The 22,568-nt window shown below is 40.2% G+C and overlaps 2 protein-coding genes across 2 annotated transcripts in view; both read left to right on the forward strand.

Annotated features, from left to right (window-relative positions):
* LOC139184054 (adhesion G protein-coupled receptor E2-like) overlaps positions 1–22,568 on the forward strand; it is a 1,114,856-nt gene that overhangs the window by 527,720 nt on the left and 564,568 nt on the right. The gene's annotated exons all lie outside the window — the stretch shown is intronic.
* Positions 3,425–4,393, forward strand: LOC109560857 (olfactory receptor 7A17-like). Its single transcript, XM_019963335.2, has one exon. It carries the CDS (start codon positions 3,425–3,427, stop codon positions 4,391–4,393), a length of 969 nt encoding a protein of 322 aa, XP_019818894.2.

Raw genomic sequence — 22,568 nt, forward strand, 5'->3', positions numbered from 1 at the left:
ACTTTCCTTCCAAGGAGTAAGCATCTTTTAATTTCATGGCTGCAGTCACCATCTGCAGTGATTTTGGAGCCCCCAAAATTAAAGTCTGACACTGTTTCCAATGTTTCCCCATCTATTTCCCATGAAGTGATGGGACCAGATGCCATGATCTTCGTTTTCTGAATGTTGAGCTTTAAGCCAACTTTTTCACTCTCCTCTTTCACTTTCATCAAGAGGCTTTTGAGTTCCTCTTCACTTTCTGCCATAAGGGTGGTGTCATCTGCATATCTGAGTTTATTGATATTTCTCCCAGCAATCTTGATTCCAGCTTGTGCTTCTTCCAGCCAAGCGTTTCTCATGATTTACTCTGCATATAACTTAAATAAGCAGGGTGACGATATACGGCCTTGATGTACTCCTTTTCCTATTTGGAACCAGTCTGTTGTTCCATGTCCAGTTCTAACTTTTGCTTCCTGACCTGCATACAGGTTTCTCAAGAGGCAGGTCAGGTGGTCTGGTATTCCTATCTCTTTCAGAATTTTCCACAATTTATTGTGATCCACACAGTCAAAGGCTTTGGCATAGTCAATAAAGCAAAAATAAATATTTTTCTGGAACTCTTTTGCTTTTTCTATGATCCAGCAGATTGTGATGGCTAGATATCATCACCGACTTGATGTACAAGAGTTTGAGTGAACTCCAGGAGTTGGTGATGGGCAGGAGGGCTGGCATGCTGCAGTTCATGGGGTCTCAAAGAGTCGGACATGACTCAGTGACTGAACTGAACTGAACTGAACTGAGCAGATGTTGACAATTTGATCTCTGGTTCCTCTGCCTTTTCTAAAACCAGCTTGGACATCTGGAAGTTCTTGGTTCACGTATTGCTGAAGCCTGGCTCAGAGAATTTTGAGCATTACTTTACTAGCGTGTGAGATTAGTGCAATTGTGCAGTAGTTTGAGCATTCTTTGGCATTGCCTTTCTTTGGGATTGGAATGAAAACGGACCTTTTTAAGCCCTGAGGCCACTGCTGAGTTTTCCAAATTTGCTGGCATATTGAGTGCAGCACTTTCACAGCATCATCTTTCAGGATTTGAAATAGCTCCACTGGAATTCCATCACCTCCACTAGCTTTGTTCATAGTGATGCTTTCTAAGGCCCACTTGACTTCACATTCCAGGACGTCTGGCTCTAGGTGAGTGATCACACCATCATGATTATCTTGGTCATAAAGATCTTTTTTGTACAGTTCTTCTGTGTATTATTTTCACCTCTTCTTAATATCTTCTGTTTCTGTTAGGTCCATACCATTTTTGTCCTTTTTTTGAGCCCATCTTTGCATGAAATGTTCCCTTGGTATCTCTAATTTTCTTGAAGAGATCTCTAGGCTTTCCCATTCTGTTTTTTCCCTCTATTTCTTTGTGTTGATCGCTGAGGAAGGCTTTCTTATTTCTCCCTGCTAGTCTTTGGAATTCTGCATTCAGACGCTTATATCTTTCCTTTTCTCCTTTGCCTTTTGCTTCTCTTCTTTTCACAGCTAATTGTAAGGCTTACTCAGACAGCCACTTTGCTTTTTTCGTTTCTTTTCCATGGGGATGGTCTTGATCGCTGTTTCCTGTACAATGTCATGAACCTCCATCCATATTTCACCAGGTACTATATCAGATCTAGTCCCTTGTATCTATTTCTCACTTCCACTGTATAATCAAAAGGGATTTGATTTAGGTCACACCTGAATGGTCTAGTGGTTTTCCCTACTTTCTTCAATTTAAGTCTGATTTTGACAATAAGGAGTTCATGATCTGAGCCACAGTCAGCTCCCAGTCTTGTTTTTGCTGACTGTATAGAGCTTCTCCATCTTTGGCTACAAAGAATATAATCAATCTGATTTCGGTGTTGACCATCTGGTGATATCCTTGCTTAGAGTCTTCTCTTGTGTTGTTGGAAGGAGATGTTTGCTATGACCAGTGCATTCTGTTGGCACAACTCGATTAGCCTTTGCCCTGCTTCATTCCATATTCCAAGGTCAAATTTGCATGTTACTCCAGGTGTTTCTTGTCTTCCTACTTTTCCTTCCAGTCCCCTATATTGAAAAGGACATCTTTTTTGGGTGTTCATTCTAAAAGTTATTGTAGGTCTTCATAGAACCGTTCAACTTCAGCTTCTTCAGTGTTACTGGTTGGGGCATAGACTTGGATTACTGTGACATTTAGTGGTTTGCCTTGGAAACGAACAGAGATCATTCTGTCATTTTTTAGATTGCATCAAAGTACTGCATTTCGGACTCTTTTGTTGACCGTGATGGCTACTCCATTTCTTCTAAGGAATTCCTACCTGCAGTAGTGGGTATAATGGTCATCGTAGTTAAATTCACCCATTCTGGTCCATTTTAGTTTGCTGATTCCTAGAATGTCAATGTTCACTCTTGCTATTGCCTGTTTGACCACTTCCAATTTGCCTTGATTCATGGACCTGACATTCCAGGTTACTATTCAATATTGCTCTTTACAGAATCAGATGTTGCTTCTATCACCAGTCTCATCCACAACTGGGTATTGTTTTTGCTTGGCTCCATCCCTTCATTCTTTCTGGAGTTATTTCTCCACTGATCTCCGGTAGCATATTGGGCACCTACCAACCTAGGGAGTTCCTCTTTCAGTATCCTATCATTTTGCCTTTTCATACTGTTCATGGGGTTTGCCATTCCCTTCTCCAGTGGACCACATTCTGTCAGACCGCTCCACCATGACCTGTCCGTCTTGGGTGGCCCCACATGGCATCGTTTACTTTCATTGAGTTAGACAAGGCTGTGGTCCATGTGATTAGATTGACTAGTTTTCTGTGATTATGGTTTCAGTGTGTCTGCCCTCTGATGCCCCCTCACAACACCTACCATCTTACTTGGGTTTCTCTTACCTTGGACTTGGGGTATCTCTTCACAGCTGCTCCAGCAAAGTGCAGCTGCTGCTCCTTAGCTAGGACGAGGGGTACCTCCTCACCACCACCCCCCTGACCTTGAACGTAGAGTAGCTCCTCTCTGCCCTCCTGGGCCTGCACAGCCACCACTTTTTTAATTTACTGGCGGGGCGGGGTATGTGTGCGGGGGCGGCAAGAATACTGGAGTGGGTTGCCATTCCCTCCTCCAGGAGATCTCCCTGAGCCAGGGATTGAACCCAGGTCTCCTGCACTGTAGGCAGATGCTTTACCGTCTGAACCACTAGGGAAGTTACATTTCTCATGACAACAGTAGAATGCATGATTTCTTTGGGAATATGCTGAGAATGGGTCAAAAATGCCCAGGTAGAGATGAAATAGAACTTTTCTAAACACAAGATATTAAAATTAATTTATTGAGAGCAAAATAGAAATTGCATTATGTGAGTTATGCTAATTTGTGTGAACATTACTCATGTTATTTTCATTTTTCCTGGTAGTCACCTCCACCACATGGAACCAGGTAACAATACACAATCTTCGGAACTTTTTCTTCTGGGATTCTCAGAGGATCCAGAATTGGAGCCCCTCATCTTTGGACTTTTCCTCTGCATGTACCTGATCACTGTGTTTGGAAATCTGCTCATTACCCTGGTCATCATCTCTGACTTCCACCTTCACACTCCCATGTACTTCTTCCTCTCCAACTTGTCCTTTGTAGACATCTGCTTCACCTCTACAACCATCCCAAAGATGCTGAAGAATATCACGAACCAGAGCAAAGTCATAACCTATGAAGGCTGCATCGTCCAGGTGTATTTTTGCATATTCCTTGCAGGATTAGATGACTTCCTCCTGATAGTGATGGCCTACGACCGCTTTGTGGCCATATGCCACCCCCTGCACTACACAGTCGTCATGAACCCTCGGCTCTGTGGACTGCTGGTATTGGTGTCCTGGATGGTGAGTGCTATGCATTCCTTGTTACAAAGTTTAGTGGCTTTGCAGCTGACTTTCTGTACAAAGGTGGAAATTCCCCAATTTTTTTGTGAACTCAATCAGATGCTCCAACTTGCCTGTTCTGATACCTTTCTTAATAACATGGTGATGTATTTGGCATCAGTGCTACTAGCTGGTGGGCCATTTGCTGGTATCCTTTACTCTTACACTAAGATAGTCTCTTCCATACGAAGAATCTCATCAACTCAGGGAAAGTTTAAAGCATTTTCCACTTGTTCATCTCATCTCACAGTTGTCTTTTTATTTTATTGTACGAGCCTAGGAGTGTACCTTAGCTCTGCTGCTACACACAGCTCACACTCAAGTGCAATAGCCTCCGTGATGTACACTGTGGTCACACCCATGCTGAACCCATTCATCTACAGTCTTAGGAACAAAGACATAAAGAGGGCTCTGAAGAGAGTCTGTGAAATAGTAGGTATAAAAAGGCCAGTTGTCCTGGGGCAGATGAAGTGCCCTTGACTGCATTGCTCAGAGCCTGAGAAACAGTAATTGTGACACTTTCCTCAGTGTGGAATAAAATTTGCTACTTCTACTTATTTCCTTGGATGTCCATTTTTATAAAAACTCAACTTTTCTATACAATCTCAGTTACTCACATCATTAAACTTTCTTTTCATTCTATCATTTAGGTATTTTTTTTAAGTCGTGCTTTTTTCTACTTCAAAATTTTCCAAACTTTGAATATGAAATATTTGGGCATTTCTATTTTTTATGGGTGACACGAGGAATAATACTTTCTTAAATGACAAATGTCATCCTGAGTAATTTTTGCGTTGCTTTGGAAACAAATGTCATGAGATATATTACTAATGTAAAAAAGTGTACAAGTGAAATCCAAGGCAATTTATATAATTTTATAAGAGGGTTGACTGAATCAGAGGGTGTGGAGCTATGGATAAGGAAAATTGATTGCAATGTTACAGGCAAATTTTCAATTGCACAAGGTGCCATTGCTCCAAACGCTGCATTATTCAAGGGTCAAATATTTCTATATGTATAGTGTGTGTATATATCTCATGATCAAAGATGACGCACTAGAGAGCTTGGCTGCCTATCCAGTCATGTGGTTCAGTTCACAATTTGTGAAAACATGTTTGCCAATATCCTGCTTACCTAGGAAGAAACTGCAATGGAATAACTTTTTAATATAATTATCTGTAATACAATTAAAAAACAGTAGTGAATGCTATCTTTAAATATTAGAATAAATGCACAGAATGAAATTACTGAAATTGATCTCAGTTCTATACCTTTTTAAATTTTATTCAGTTACATGTTGCTGCATAACCATTCATCCTAACAGTAACTGCTCTAATATAATGTCTTTATTATCAAATGAGATTTGATATTAAGGAGTTGTTCTGATCTCTGCTGGATTTCTCATGAGTCTATGTTTCTCAGTAATTCTATGTGTTGGAACTCTAAAGCTCATCCATGAGGTTGTATGGAGCCATGTAGCAATTCTTTCTTCTCTAATATGTGATAGTCTTCTCCATTTATTTGTGTATTTTAATCTTATGCTTATGCATGTGTCCTCAGCAGTGTCTGGTCTTTGTGACCCCAGGGACTTTAGCTCACCAGGCTCCTCTGTCCATGGGATTCTCCAGGCAAGAATACTGGAGTGGGTTGCCATTTCCCCTTCAGGGAATTTTCTTGATCCTGGGATCAAACCTACGTCTCCTTCATCTCTTGCATTGGCAGATGGATTCTTAACCACTGAGCCCCCTGGAAAGCCCGACTTTTAACCTTATAGATTGTGGGGAAAAGTTTATTACCGGTGACATTAGTATTATGGTGGCAGAAGACACTCCCTTTGTTTCTCCCCTCGATCTACAACTTGTAGATAACATCATTCATATATAAAGTTTTTTTTTTTTTTCCTACCAAACACATCGGGACACAAGAGATACACAGAGTTGTATGTCTGAAGGTGAGCGGATTTTTCACGTGGAGGAGATGGAGTCAGGGGAACAGCAGAGGCAGTGGTGCTGATCCCAGCCCATGGCTGAGACTGCTGAGCCCGCAGCCCCAGAGCACCTGGGCGTCCCACTGGAGGTGGTATACATAGCCCTGGCCTCTTGGATGCAGTGGCAAAGGCAGGCCCAGGGAACCAAGCATCAGTGGGGGTGGGCAGGGGCTCAAACAAGGTCACCCTGCATGTGGCAAGAGCACCTACCACTCTGGGAGCCCCCAGCAAAGATGCCAGCCACATCAGGGACCCTGACAACACCAGGTCACCAGTGATGCTGGAGGCACAATCATTGATGGCAAGGACAATGATGATGCCTTTGGAAGAGGCCATGAAATGCAAAAAATGTAGTTCCTCAAATATAGCCAGGAGCAGCTCATGTGAAACAAACCTAAACCTTGTGCCACAAAGTCACTTAATTAATGCATATATATGGAATTTAGAAAGATGGTAAAGATAACCCTGTATGCAAGACAGCAAAAGAGACACAGATGTATAGAACAGTCTTTTGGACTCTGTGGGAGAGGGAGAGGGTGGGGTGATTTGGGAGAATGGCGTTGAAACATGTATAATATCATATATGAAATGAAAAATAAATGAACTATTGGAAAAGACTCTGATGCTGGGAGGGATTGGGGGCAGGAGGAGAAGGGGAAGACAGAGGATGAGATGGCTGGATGGCATTATTGACTCGATGGACGTCAGTCTGGGTGAACTCCGGGAGTTGGTGATGGACAGGGAGGCCTGGCCTGCTGCGATTCATGGGGTCGCAAAGAGTCAGATACGACTGAGTGACTGAACTGAACTGAACACCACCCCCCCACCAAAAAAAAAAAGAAAAGAAAAGCGTAGAAGGACCTTTGTTAGCTATCTGTTGAATTGTTAGAATCAAAGTATACAAGGCTTTACCTACGTAAGAAAACTGTTTGCTCGTTCAAATGCATGGACAGAGGAGCAACCCACTGAGCACCATGAAAACCATAGTAACATGGAATCACAAAGAGAAAATGAGAGTTTTCCATGAACTAATTTAACGTCATGTAAGACTGTGATCAACCAAGTGGAGAATTCAAAATAGTGTCATGAAGAAGCTCAACAAGCTACAAGAAAACTCACAAAGACACATCAGTTAGCTGAGGAATAAAAATAATGAACATAAGGAACAGTTTCTAAAATAATGAAAGCTCTCAAACATAAGTAAACAGAAATTCTGGTGCTGAAGAACTCAGTAATTGAGATGAAGGATGAATTACAAAGCACTTGAAGTGGAGACCATATGGATTAGAGAGATAGTGAGTACAAAGGTAGAATGATTCAGGTAGATGTGAGGACAGAACTAAGATTTTTCTTTTTTTTTTAATGAAGATGTTCTCTGAGAGACTTCTGACTCTACTAGAACAGGTAAGAAGGATACTGGGTGTCTCAAAAGCAGAAGAGAGGGAGAAAGGATCAGAGAGATTATGTAGAGAAATAATAGCTGAGAATTTTCCAGGTCTAGGGAAGGAACCGAATGCACACATCCACAGAGGTATAATAGGACACATAAATGTTTCAATACAAAAGACCTTCTCCAACACACACGTATTAAAACTTCAAAAGTCAATGAACGAAAAGACTTCCCTGGTGGTGCAGTAAGCAAGAATCTGCCTGCTAAGGTGGAAACAGGCACTGGGGGTGATGTCTGGTCTGGAAAGAGTCTACACGCCACAAAGTCACTAAGCCGGGGCTCCACAGCTACTGAGCCTGTACTGTACAGCCTGTGCTCTGCAGCAAGAGAGGTCACCATGGTGAAGAGTAGCGCCCCCCACCTCCATAACCAGAGAAAGCCCCCACAAAGCAAGGAAGACTCGGTGCAGTCAGAAATGCAGCAAATAAATAAAGGAAAAAAATTTAAAAGTCAGTGAAAGAATGCTGTTTTTAGTGAAAGAATTTTTTTTTATATATACTGATATATATATATCAGTATATATTAAAAAAATTATATATATATATATATATATATATATATGGCAATCAACAAGGACCTAGGGTATTAAATACAGGGAAATAAACATAATATCTTATAATAATCTATACTATAATCTATACTATTATATAGTATAATCTATACTATATATATATATATATATATATATATAATTTTGCTGTATACCTGGAACTAATATGACATTGTAAATCAATTACATTTAAATAAAAGTTATTAAAAAGAAAGAAAATTAAAGGTATCCAGGAAAAAGTGAGCACCCTGCAAAGATACCCACATTGGGTTATCAACAAATTTCTTAGCACAGACTCCACATTCCAAGAGAGAATGGAATATCATTCTCAAACTATTGTGATATAAAAACTGCTAGCCAAGAATCCTCCATCTAGCAAAGATATCCTTCAGATATGAAGAAGAAATAAAGGTTCTACCAGATAAAGAAAAGCTGAGGGAGTTTCACATCCAGAACTGTCATATAAGCAAAGTTGAAGTGTTCTCTTCTACTTGAAATGAGAAGGCAAAAGTACCCCAAAAATCATGTTGATAGACAGAAACAGAAAACTTAAACTATATATCAGACTAAGTCAACTCAATTAAAATAAATAAATAAACAACCATATTAAAAGTGGGTAAAGGACCCTCAATAGACGTTTTCTCCCAAGGAAGATATACACATGGCCAACAGACACATGAAAAGAGGCTTAATATCATTAATCTTCAAGGAAAGAGAAACCAAAATCGCAGTGAGGTACAACTTCCACAGTAAGAATGGCTATTATCAAAGAAAAAATCAACAAGTTGATGAGGGCCACATGATAACAGGAAACGAAATATGGATTTCAAAATTTCTTCTTCTGCAATTATCAGAGAAACCAGAACTGCAACACTTCATATTTGCACATTTTCTCTCCATGTACCAGATCACTGTGCTCAGAAACCTGTTTATTATCCTGGTCACCATCAACGACTCCCACCTCCACAGTTCAGTTCAGTTCAGTCACTCAGTCGTATCTGACTTTTTGCGACCCCATGAATCGCAGCAGGCCAGGCCTCCCTGTCCATCACCAACTCCCGGAGTTCACCCAGACTGATGTCCATCGAGTCAATAATGCCATCCAGCCATCTCATCCTCTGTCGTCCCCTTCTCCTCCTGCCCCCAATCCCTCCCAGCATCAGAGTCTTTTCCAATGAGTCAACTCTTCCATGAGGTGGCCCAAGTACTGGAGTTTCAGCTTTAGCATCATTCCTTCCAAAGAAATTCCAGGCTGATCTCCTCCAAAATAGACTGGTTGGATCTCCTTGCAGCCCAAGGGACTCTCAAGAGTCTTCTCCAGCACCACAGTTCAAAAGCATCAATTCTTCAGCACTCAGCCTTCACAGTCCAACTCTCACATCCATACATGACCACAGGAAAAACCATAGCCTTGACTAGATGAATCTTCATTGGCAAAGTAATGTCTCTGCTTTTCAATATGCCATCTAGGTTGGTCATAACTTTTCTTCCAAGGAGTAAGCATCTTTTAATTTCATGGCTGCAGTCACCATCTGCAGTGATGTTGGAGCCCCCCAAAATAAAGTCTGACACTGTTTCCACTCTTCCCCCATCTATTTCCCATGAAATGATGGGACCAGATGCCGTGATCTTCGTTTTCTGAATGTTGAGCTTTAAGCCAACTTTTTCACTTTCCTCTTTCACTTTTATCAAGAAGCTCTTTAGTTCCTCTTCACTTTCTGCCACAAGGCTGGTGTAATCTGCATATCTGAGGTTCTTGATATTTCTCCTGGCAATCTTGATTCCAGCTTGTGCTTCTTCTAGCCCAGTGTTTCTCATGATGTACTCTGCATAGAAGTTAAATAAGCAGGGTGACAATATACAGCCTTGACATACTACTTTTCCTATATGGATCCAGTCTGTTGTTCCATGTCCAGTTCTAACTGTTGCTTCCTGACCTGCATACAAATTTCTCAAGAGGCAGATCAGGTGTTATGGTATTCCCATCTCTTTCAGAATTTTCCACAGTTTATTGTGATCCACACAGTCAAAGGCTTTGGCATAGTCAATAAAGCAGAAAGAGATATTTTTCTGGAACTCTCTTGCTTTTTCCATGATCCAGTGGATGCTGGCAATTGGATCTCTGGTTCCTCTGCCTTTTATAAAACCAGCTTGAACATCAGGAAGTTCACGGTTCACATATTGCTGAAGCCTGGCTTAGAGAATTTTGAGCATTATTTTACTAGCGTGTGAGATGAGTGCAATTGTGCGGTAGTTTGAGCACTCTTTGGCATTGCCTTTCTTTGGGATTGGAATGAAAACTGACCTTTTCCAGTCCTGTGGCCAATGCTGAGTTCTCCAAATTTGCTGACATATTGAGTGCAGCACTTTCACAACATCACCTTTCAGGATTTGAAGTAGCTCAACTGGAATTCCATCACCTCCACTAGCTTTGTTCGTAGTGATGCTCCACATACCCATGCAATTCTTCTTTTCCAATCTGTTCTTTTAAGATATGTTTCATATTCACCACCATCCCGAAGAAGGCAAAGCTGTAACCTATAATACACTTTTACCTACTCTTTGTAGATTTGGGCAGCATTGTACTGACCACAAAGACCTATGATCACTTCATGGCCATCTATCAAATTCTGCACTAACCTGTTGCCATGAACCCCGCCCCACCCACATACACTTTGTGGATTGCTGGTTCTGGTGTTTGGTTCATGAGTGCCATGCATTCTTTGTTATAAAGATTAACAGTGTTGCAACTGTCATTCTGTACCTTCTTGGAATTCTGTACTTTTCCTGCAAAATCAAATAAGATGTCCAACTAGTCAATTTTGACAACTTTCTTAATGACATGATGATGTAATTTGAAACTGTTATATTCCAGGTTGGTAATGGACTGGTTTCAAATAGGGAAAGGAGTATGTCAAAGCTGTATATTGTCCCTCTGCTTATTTAACTTATATGTGGAGTACATCATGAGAAATGCTGGGTTGGATGAAGCACAAGCTGGAATCAAGATTGCCAGGAGAAATAGCAATAACCTCAGATATGCAGATGACACCACCCTTATGGCAGAAAGTGAAGAGGAACTAAAGAGCCTCTTGATGACAGTGAAAGAGGACAGTGAAAAAGCACTCATAAAATTCAACATTCAAAAAACTAAGATCATGGCATCTGGTCCCATCACTTCAAGGGAAAGAGATGGGGAAACATGAACCAGTCAGAGACTTCATTTTCTTAGGCTCCAAAATTACTGCAGATGGTGACTGCAGTCATGAAATTAAAAGACACTTGCTCTTTGGAAGAAAAGCTTTGACAAACCTCGACAGTGTATTATAAAGCAGGGACTTTGCCAAAAAAAGTCCATATAGTCAAAGCTATGATTTTTCCAATAGTCATGTATGGATGTGAGAGTTGGACCATAAAGAAGTCTGTGCACCGAAGAATTGATACTTCTGAACTGTGGTGTTGGAGAAGACTCTTGAGAGTCCCTTGGACTGCAAGATCAAACGAGTCAATCCTAAAGCAAACCAATCCTGAATATTCACTGAAGTACTGATGCTCAAGCTCAAGCTCCAATATTTTGGCCACTTGGTGTGAAGAGCTTACTTGTTAAAAAGACCCTGATGCTGGGAAAGATTGAAGGCAGGAGGAGAAGGGGACAAAAGAGGATGAGATGGTTGGATGGCATCATGGACTCGATGGACATGAGTTTGAGCAAGCTCCAGTATATGGTGAGGGACAGGGAAGCCTGGCATGCTGCAGTCCATGCGGTCACAAAGAGATACAACTGAGTGACTGAACAACAAATGTCTTACCTGGGATCCTTTACTCTAAGATAGTTTCCTCTCTATCTGGAATACCATCAGCGTGGGGGAAGTACAAAGTTCTTTCCACCTGTGCATATCACCTCTCACTTGTATCCTTGTTTTACTGGACAGGCTTTGACTGTACCTCAGCCCTGTGGCTACTCATGCCCTTCTGCTTAAAGTCAAGTGCAATAACCTCGGTGATATACACTGTGATCACACCTGTCCTGAGCCCCTTCATCTATAGTCTAATATATGAAGACATACACAAGACTCTGGAAAGATTATTAGGAGTGGCAAGTATCAAAGTACCACCAGTGGTAGTGTTAAAGAAGTTCCCTTCTTTTCAGGGTGTAAAGAATTTGAACTGGAATCTGATATTCTGGCTTAAATGATCAGAAACACAGTCCTTGGACCGCTAGAGACCTGAGGAATCTGAATAAACATTTGAACCACAGACCTTGGTGATTTGTATGAACAAATTGTATGAACAGTGAATTTATAGATATTCTTGTCTGAAATAGGATTTCTCATATTCTTACGCTGCCTTGGACAGGAGAATTATTTGTATTGGATGCTGTTCTGTGGTTTATAGGAGATTAGTAGCATCCCTTCAGATAATTCCAAGTATCTCCAGTGTCAAAATCATGTCTGGTTGAGAATCACTGTGACAGAGTTCCAGAACTAAGAGACCTCAATCCAGACTCCAGCCCTTACTTGGTTTGTAGTTTTATTTAGAACATTAAATCCTTCTGAGTTCCAATCTGACAACATAGAATGGAGTTCATAAAAGTGCTACCTCAAAAAACACATTATTTAAAAAATTAAATTTGACAATCACTATACCTGCCTTTGAACTGTGGTGTTGGAGAAGACTCTTGAGAGCCCCTTGAACTGCAAGGAGATCCAACCAGTCCATTCTGAAGGAGATCAGCCTGGGATTTCTTTGGAAGGAATGATGCTAAAGCTGAAACTCCAGTACTTTGGCCACCTCATGCAAAGAGTTGACTCATTGGAAAAGATTCTGATGCTGGGAGCAATTGGGGGCAGGAGGAGAAGGGGACAACAGAGTATGAGATGGCTGGGTGGCATCACTGACTCGATGGATGTGAGTCTGGGTGAACTCCAGGAGTTGGTGATGGACAGGGAGGCCTGGCGTTCTGCGATTCATGGGGTCGCAAAGAGTCAGACATGACTTAGTTATTGAACTGAACTGAACTGATACCATGCTAAGATAGTTTAATGGCCATGTATTAGTCACTCAGTTGTGTCGAACTACATGTGACCACATGAACTGTAGCCTACCAGGCTCTTCCATCCATGGGATACTCCAGGGAAGAATACTGGAGTGGGTTGCTATTTCCTCCTCCAGGGAATCTTCCCAACCCAGGGATCAAATCTGCATCTCTAATGTCTCCTGCTTTGGCAGGCATATTCTTTACCACTGAGCTACCTGGGAAGCCTGGTTTATGGTCATATTAATATCATATCAAGCTTCTCTGATAACTCAGTAAAGAATCCACCTGCAACATAGGAGATCCTCGTTCAATTCCTGTGTCCGGAAGATCCATCGGATAAGGGATAGGCTACCCAGTCCAGTATTCCTGGGCTTCCCTTGTGGCTCAGCCGGTAAATAATCTGCCTGGAATGCGGGAGACCTGTGTTTGATCCCTGGGTTGGGAAGATTCCTGGGAAAGGGAATGGCTACCCAATCCAGGACGCTTGCTTGCAGATTTCATGACTGTATAGTCCATGTGGGGCAAAGAGTCAGACACGACTGAGCGATTTTCACTTATCATATCAACATATGGTATTTCATATGTTGATATGATATAAATATTTTTCTTATAGTATAAACATTTTATAATGAGAGACTAAAGGGCAGCTGTTGACTTCTGATATATCTGAGAAACTTGTAATTGGCTTGGAAAAACTAGCATGAATCCAGGCAGTATAATACCCACAATTTAATACTGAAGGAGCAATGTTATCCACAGTTCTGAAGAGGGAAATAGTAGTTTTAAAGATTTCAGTAGTTTATTTTGTTGTTATTGTTTTCCTCTACCACAAATCAAAGCTTTGGAGACCCAAGGGACCTCATCAAGACAAATCCTCAGTGTTATGGTTTAAAAAAGATTTTAATCTCAGGGGTGTGATGAGGTTCTGGGAGCCTTAGTGCTTTGAAAGCAGGAGAATTGAAGGGGAAGGAAGGAATGATAAAAACTGAATCACCCAACTTATAATGCAATCACCTAGCAACAGAGAATCAACAGAAAAATAATTGCATTATGTCCAGCCCAGTGTCCCCAAGGGAAATCATGTACTTGGAGGCTGGAGTAACAAAAGGAAAATATACCCAATTAGCTGACGTGTGTGCATGCTTGCTATGTCCCTTCAGTCCTGTCCAATTCTTTGAGACCCCATGGACTGTAGCCCTCTAGGCAACTCTGTCTGTGGGATTCTCCAGGCAAGAACACTGGAGTGGGTTGCCATGCAGTCCTCCAGGGGATTTTCCTGACCCAGGGATCAAGCCCCCATCTCCTGTGACTCCTGCATTGCAGGTGGATTCTTTATCACTGAGCCTCCAGAGAAGCCCTGTGAGCTGACACAAGAATCTGGTAATATCTCCTTTGCTGCAGCCCCTCAGCCTGTGCCACTTTGGTTGATGAGGACCTAGTTCTTAATTTAGATTCCTGAATCTCTCTGGGACACAATGCTTGATTTTATCCCTTCCTGTTGTCTTGTTTAGGTACAAAAATTCTGTCTGCATCATTAATCATTTAGAAAGGAACTTGGACTTCTACAGGGAACGCCTTCTCTCTCAATCTGCAGGCAGGTGAGAGCTCCACACACATTTCAGGAGAGGGTCAGAGAGGACAGAAGCTTGGAGCATGTACCCGAGGTCACCTGAGGACCAATCTAGCATAGTCCAGAGGCCAGAGGTCACTGTGGTTATTATCTGGCTTTCCTGATATTAGTGTATCTATTTAGGTCTAAAAATAAAGTAAACCCTTCACTCGTCAGTGTTGACAAATGGTAATAAAGGAAGTTCAGTTAGAAGGGATGGTTGTGGTGGTTTAGCTGCTAAGTTGTATCTGATCCTTTTGTGACCCCATGGACTGTAGCCCACCTGTCTCCTCTGTCCATGGAATTTCCCAGGCCAGAATCCTGGAGTGGGTTGCAATTTCCTTCTCCAGGGAATCTTCCTGACCAAGGGATTGAAACTTGGCCTCCTGGATTGCAGGCGGATTTTTTACTAATGAGCCACCAAGGAAGCCCCATTAGAAGGAATGGGAGGCATCAAAGGCTTCCAGTAAAAGTAGACAATAAGTCTAATAATCTTATTTATGAACTGAAGTAAGCAAATAGGAAGACTCCTCAAGAAAAAGAAATATTCTGCTTCTTCATGTAAAATATATTCAATTTTTGTGGATTTCATTTATTTCTGATTTTGAATTGGTAGTTTATGTTCCATTTGCTTATTCTCTTGGGATATTTAAACTGTAAGTTATATCACATCATGAATATATCCCTGTTTATGTCTTTGGAAAACTATGTTTTTCTTTATTATTATTTTTTGGGCATCAAGGAGATGCCACTGGAATTGGAATATTGATGAAGCAAGGAAACTTTTCTTTGATGCATTGTCTCAGGGGTCATTTGAGCTTATTGCATATTTTCCCTCTTAATTTGCCTATGTCCATTTCATTTCTCTTTTTTCTTTCTTTCTCATGCTTTTCATTCTTCTCTAAATACTGAGAAGAAATTGGCCTTACCAACGTTGATCCCCAAATTTATTGTTCTATAGGAAGCTTATAAACTGGAAATTGGGGGTGGCATGTGTAGGGAGATAAGAGGGAGGTTCAGAAGGGAGGGGATATATGTATGCATATGGTTGATTCATGTTGAGGTTTGACAGAAAACAACAAAATTCTGTAAAGCTATTATGCTTCAATTAAAAAACACATAAATTAAAAAAAAATCTTGGAACTTCTGAGTAAAAGTGATACATTCTTTGGAGAATAATAATTTGATCTGACAAACTCGATGTGTTAACTATTCATTGCCTAATGAGGGTGGATCTGGGTGACCAGTTTATGATAGTAACACAAGCCAGAAACATTGTGTGTGTGTGTGTGTGTGTGTGTGTGTGTGTGCGTGTGTGTGTTTGCCTGTGCCTTGTGAAGAGAGACCAGTGCTTAAAGCAGAGGCATCTGTACTCATATGTTAAGATGACTTATAATACAGAGGTCAGAAGTTGGTCAATAGATGGAACTAAGTAGGGAAACTGACATAATTCACAGGATGGTTTTAAACGAAATTCATAAAGTACAAGGAACCACATGGAAGGAGGGATTCTCTATGTGCTGAAGATTCAGCTGTAGCAGGGAGGCCACCTTGCTCCTCAGCATCCTGACAACATCTCTAATCACTCCCCCTCCTACTTATTCCTTCACCCCACTGGATTCCCTGTTTGCACTTGAACATGTGGAACAAGCATCTTTGTCAGGTTCTTAGCAGTGGCAGCTCCCTCTGCCAGGCACACACTTCTTCTGACATCACAAAGGCTTCTTCTCTCTCTTCAGGAGTCTTCAAACATCACCTAGTTTGAAGCTCTTCTCTGAACACTCAGGACAAAATAACACCTCATACCACTCTCTCCTTTATACCTGGTTTTGTTTTCTTCCTAGCATCTGTGACATTCTGACATATTCTATCATGTTGTATTTGAATATCCTCATTCACCATCCTTGGTTAGGAGAGATTTATTTTTCATCACTTTCTACTGGGTCAGCACTAAATACATATTTCTCAAATAAATGAAGAAATACCTTATTAGAACTCTAAAATATATGAGCCCTTTGCCAATGTGATGAGAATGGGACAAAAAATCTTTGTCAGGGATGAAATGGAGCATACTTTGGAAGAGAACTTTTCTATGAATAAGGTATTAAGATCAATTACTTGAGGGCTAAATAGAAATTGCAGTATTTCAGCTATGTGAATTATGCCAGTTTGTGTGCAAACTAGTCATGTGGTTTTCCTTTTTCCTGGTAGTCACCTCCACCCCATGGAATCAAAGAATAATATACGAATTTCAGAATTGATTCTTCTGGGACTTTCAGAAGAATAAGAACTGCAGCCTCTCATATTTGGGCTCTTCCTCTCCATGTACCTAATCACTGTGTTTGGAAACCTGTTCATCATGTTGGCCGTCAGCTCAGACTCCCACCTCCACACCCCCATGTACTTCTTCCTCTCCAACCTGTCCTTTGTAGACATCTGTTTCACCTCCACCACCATCCCAAAGATGCTATGGAACATCCAGACAGAGAGCAAAGGTATCATCTATGAAGGCTGCATCACCCAGATGTATTTTTACATGCTGTTTGCAGGATTAGATGACATTCTTCTGACAGTGATGGCCTATGATTGGTATGTGGCCATCTGCCACCCCCTGCACTACATGGTCATCATGAGCCCTTGGCTCTGTGGATTGCTGGTTCTGATATCCTGGGTGCAGATTGCCTTGTATTCCTTGGTACACAGTTTAATGGTGTTGTGATTGTCCTTCTGTCCAGTTGTACAAATCCCCCACTTTTTCTGTGAACTCAGGTGGTAAAACTTGCTAGTTCGGACAACTTTCTTAATAACATAGTGATGTATTTTTCAGCTGTCCTGATCGGTGCTGGTCCTTTGGCTGGTATCCTTTACTCATATTCTAAAATAGTTTCTTGCATATGTAAAATCACATCAGCTCAGGGGAAGTATAAAGCATTTACCACCTGTGTGTCCCACCTCGCAGTTGTCTTCCTATTTTATTTTACAACCTTAGGAGTTTACCTTAGCTCTGCTGCTTCCCACACCCCACATTCAAGTACAGTCGCCTCGGTCATGTACACTGTGGTCACACCCATGCTGAATCCTTTCATCTACAGTCTGAGAAACCAAGATATAAAAGAGGGTCTAAAGAGATTGTATTTGATGCCAAGTATAAAAGACCAATTGTACTAGTGCTCTGGATTACATAACTCAAAGTATCAAAACCAGACATTGTTCTTTGTTCATTGTGAAATAAAATTTGCTCCTTGCACTTATTTCCTGGATTTCCATTTTTCTTTCCTTTTTTGAATTCAGTATCTTTATAGAATTTTAGGAATCTCTCTTTTTAAGCTTTATTCTCAGTCTATATATAGACTGTCTGTATATAGAGAGTTTTTGTTTTTTCCTACCCACCATATTCCAAATTTTGAATCAAAAATATTTGGAAATTCCATTTCTTTGATGGAATATCATAGAATTATGAATAATTTATTAGGAATAATATCTTTTCATGAGAACATTTAGTCTGTTGTTGTTCAGTTATCCAGTTGTGCCCACCTCTCTGTGACCCCACGGATTGCAGCATGGCAGGCCTGCCTGTCCCTCACCCATTCCCAGAGCTTGCCGAAGTTCATGTTCATTGCACTGGTGATGCCATCCAGCCATCTCATCCCCTCATGTCCTCTTCTCCTTCTGTCCTGATCTTTCCCAGCAGCAGGACTTTTCCAATGAGTCATCTGTTTGCATCAGGTGACCAAAATACTGGAACTTCAGCTTCAGCATCAGGCAGTTTAGTGAATATTTAGGGTTAATCTTACTTAAGACTGACTGGTTTGATCTCCTTGCTGTCCAAGGGACTCTCAGGAGTCTTCTCAAGCAGCGTAGTTCAAAGGCATCAATTATTCCACATTCTGCTTTCTTTATGGTCCAGCTCTCACAACGATACGTGACCACTGGGAAGACCATAGCATTGACTATAAGGACCTTTGTTGGCAGAGTAATAATGTTTCTGCTTTTCAACACACTGTCTAGGTTTGCCATCTGTTTTCTGCCAAGAAGCCATCATCTTCTGATTCCATGGCTGCAGTCACCATCCACAGTGATTTTGGAGCCCAAGAAGAGGAAATATATCACGACTTCCACCTTTCCCCCTTCTATTTGCCATGCAGTAATGGGGCCAGATGCTATTATCTTAGTTGTTTTAATATTTAGTACTAAGTTGGACCTTTGTTGGCAGAGTAATAATGTTTCTGCTTTTCAACACACTGTCTAGGTTTGCCATCTGTTTTCTGCCAAGAAGCCATCATCTTCTGATTCCATGGATGCAGTCACCATCCCCAGTGATTTTGGAGCCCAAGAAGAGGAAATATATCACAACTTCCACCTTTCCCCCTTCTATTTGCCATGTAGTAATGGGGCCAGATGCTATTATCTTAGTTGTTTTAATATTTAGTCCTAAGTCGGCTCTTCAGGAGATCATTTAATTTACTGGCAGTTAAAGAGGTTTTTTGGTAGGTATTACTAGTTTCCAATTTGTTAACTTGTTTTCTGTAGTGTCATTCTTTTTATTTTTTGTGTTTCTTATGATTTGATGATGTATTTAGTGATATGCTTGTGTTCCTTTCTCTCTAGATTTTACCTTGTGTAGATTTTTGATGTATGATAAACAAAGGATCTTCATATAATGACATACAATGATGTCTACCTTTAAAAATAAGTTGTCTTTTAAGTTCATACACATATTAATAGCACTACATTTTTACTCCCTGCCCCACATTTTGTGCCTTTGAAGTCACATTTGATACCTCCCTATTTATCCCTTTAATTCTTACTGTAGCTATACTTGATTTTAGAATTATTTTGTCTATTAAGTTTTCATACTAGCTTAAGTGATTTGATCCTCAACCCTTCTACACGTTTCCCTTTGCTAGCATGATTTTCTCTTTCTTATAGTTTCTTCCCACTTGCTATTCCTTTTTTCTTTCCTTCTTTGAGAAGGTCCTATAATATTCCATGTAGAGTATGTTTAGAATTGATAAATTCTATTAGTCTTTGATTGGCTGAAAAATTCCTTATCTCTCCTTCAATACTGAATGTTACTCTTTCTGAGTAGAATACCCTAGTTTGCATGTTTTTCCCTCTCAACAGCAAAAGAGACACAGATGTATAGAACAGTCTTTTGTACTCTGTGGGTGAGGGTGAGGGTGGACTGATTTGGGAGAATGGCATTGAAACATGTATAATATCATACGTGAAACTAATCTCCAGTCCAGGTTTGATGCATGATACAGGATGCTCGAGGCTGGTACACTGGGATGACCCAGAGGGATGGTAAAGGGACGGAGGTGGAAGGGGGGTTCAGGATGGGGAACACGTGTACACCCGTTGAGGATTCATGTTGATGTATGGCAAAACCAATACAATATTGTAAAGTAATTAGCATCGAATTAAAATAAATAAATTTATATTTAAAAAAAGAAAAAAAAAGAAATATATAATGCCTCCCCATTTTATTGTACAAAGTTTCTGCAAAAAAAAAAAAAAAAAGAAAAGAAAAGAAAGAAAAGAAATCAGCTGATTGACTTATGTGCTTCCATCTTACATGACACTTTTATTTTGCTGGCTTTAGAAAACCATATCTTTAACTTTGTGGTTTAATTGCTGTATCTTTGTGCAGGTTTTATTGCTGTCATTTTGGGGGGACTCTTTTTGCTTCTGGTACCTGAATTTGCTTTTTTATGCAGGTTTGGGAACTTTTCAGACATAAGTTTATCAGATATGTTTTGACTACCTTTTTATCTGTCTTTTCCTTCCTGGACACTGCAGTTGTGCTAGTGTTGGTGTTCTTAATGTAGTCAAACATCTTTCAAAATATTCTCATTTTTAATTTGTTTTTTTTTTTTTCTTTTCTGACTGAATTATTTCCATGATTCTATAATTCAGCTAGCTTATGCATTCTTCTGTATCACCTGCATAACTATTAATTACTTCTAGTGGTTCATTTCATTTAATGTAATGTTCAGTTCAAGCTATCTTTATAGTTCCCTATTAAAATTATAACTGATTCAACAGTCATTTTTACAGAAAATTAAATATTTTATGGTCTTCCACTTATTAACAAAATGCATAGGGTGAATACTGGAAATAAAACTTCTTTTGGAAGATTTCTTGAATCATTTTAGCTTGAGAAAATGGAATTTTATATCTTTACTAATGCATTGATTCCAAATCTGGTAAACTGTTTGTATCTCTTTCTGTAGCTCTTTTTTAGGCATGATATTTTGTTATTTAAGTTGGGACAAATTCCTCTGTATTTTCATTTTACTTATCTTTGTCTGTTTTCTGAAATTATTTGCCACAGTTAATTCTCACTGTCTTAGACTGGTGTATTTCTGTGGGAACAGTCATGTACAGTTGATGTGTGCCCAGTGGCTTTACTGGAAGAGCTAGATCTGATGTTATCACAATTCATGCCTTTCTTTGCGGTGTACTGATTGCAATCATCTTTCTAGGAGGTATGGAGGGCTTGGGCTTGAGTCAGGTATGAGATATGGTTTCCTCTTTGTTTAGAGGCCAGAAGGAAATGGCATCCCACTCCAGTATTCTTGTCTGGAAAATTCCATGGAGGTCACAAAGACTCAGATGTGACTGAGCACAGCACACACACATGCACACACATATAATATGCTAAGATAGTTTATGGTGCATATCAACATATAAATATCTCTCTTTATGTAAGTACAAACATTTGTAATGAGGGATTAAAGAATAGCTCTTAACTTCTGGTATAACGGGAAATTTCTAATTGACTTGGAGAAACTCTCATGCATCCAAAGAGTATATTAACTGTGGTTTTATTCTAAAGTATCAAAGTCATCCCCCATTTTGAAGAGGAGAAATGTAATGTTTAGAGATCTCAGTGGTTCTGTCCCTGTCCCAAGTCAAAGCATTAAAGACCCAAGGGACCTAGTCAAGACAAATCCTGAATGTTACAATTTAAAGAAAATCTTGTGCTCAGCGACATGATGACATGCCAGGAAGCTTAGGGCTTTTTTTTTTAAATTTTATTTTATTTTTTAACTTTACAATATTGTATTGGTTTTGCCATATATCAAAACGAATCCGCCACAGGTATACATGTGTTTCCCATCCTGAACCCTCCTCCCTCCTCCCTCCCCATACCATCCCTCTGGGTCCTCCCAGTGCACCAGCCCCAAGCATCCAGTACACAAAAATAAACTCAAAATGGATTAAAGATCTAAACATAAGATCAGAAACTATAAAAATCCTAGAGGAGAACATAGGCAAAACACTTTGACATAAAATCACATCAGGATCCTCTATGAACCACCTCCCAGAATATTGGAAGTAAAAGCAAAAATAAATGGAACATAATTAAACTTAAAAGCTTCTGCACAACAAAGGAAACTATAAGCGAGGCGAAAAGACAGCCTTCAGAATGGGAGAAAATAATAGCAAAGGAAGCAACTGACAAACAACTAATCTCAAAAATATACAAGCAACTCTTACAGCTCAATTCCAGAAAAATAAATGACCCAATCAAAATATGGGCCAAAGAACTAGACATTTCTTCAAAGAAGACATACAGATGGCTAACAAACACATGAAAAGATGCTCAACATCACTCATTATCAGAGAAATACAAATCAAAACCACTATGAGGTAGCATTTCACGCCAGTTAGAATGGCTGCGATCCAAAAGTCTACAAGCAATAAATGCTGGAGAGGGTGTGGAGAAAAGGGAACCCTCTTACACTGTTGGTGGGAATGCAAAGTAGTACAGCCACTATGGAGAAAAGTGTGGAGTTTCCTTAAAAAACTGGAAAAAGAACTGCCTTAAGATCCAGCAATCCCACTGCTGGGCATACACACTGAGGAAACCAGAACTGAAAGAGACACGTGTACCCCAATGTTCATAGCAGAGCACTGTTTATAATAGCCAGGACGTGGAAGCAACCTAGATGTCCATCAGCAGATGAATGGATGAGAAAGCTATGGTACATATACATGATGGAGTATTACTC

The sequence above is a fragment of the Bos indicus genome, chromosome 7, assembly GCF_029378745.1.
Source record: "Bos indicus isolate NIAB-ARS_2022 breed Sahiwal x Tharparkar chromosome 7, NIAB-ARS_B.indTharparkar_mat_pri_1.0, whole genome shotgun sequence".
NCBI classification, from domain to species: Eukaryota; Metazoa; Chordata; class Mammalia; order Artiodactyla; family Bovidae; genus Bos; species Bos indicus.

What these genes read in the sequence shown, in the direction of transcription:
- LOC109560857 (XM_019963335.2), top strand. Translation starts at nt 3,425, where the DNA reads ATGGAACCAGGTAACAATACACAATCTTCGGAACTTTTTCTTCTGGGA.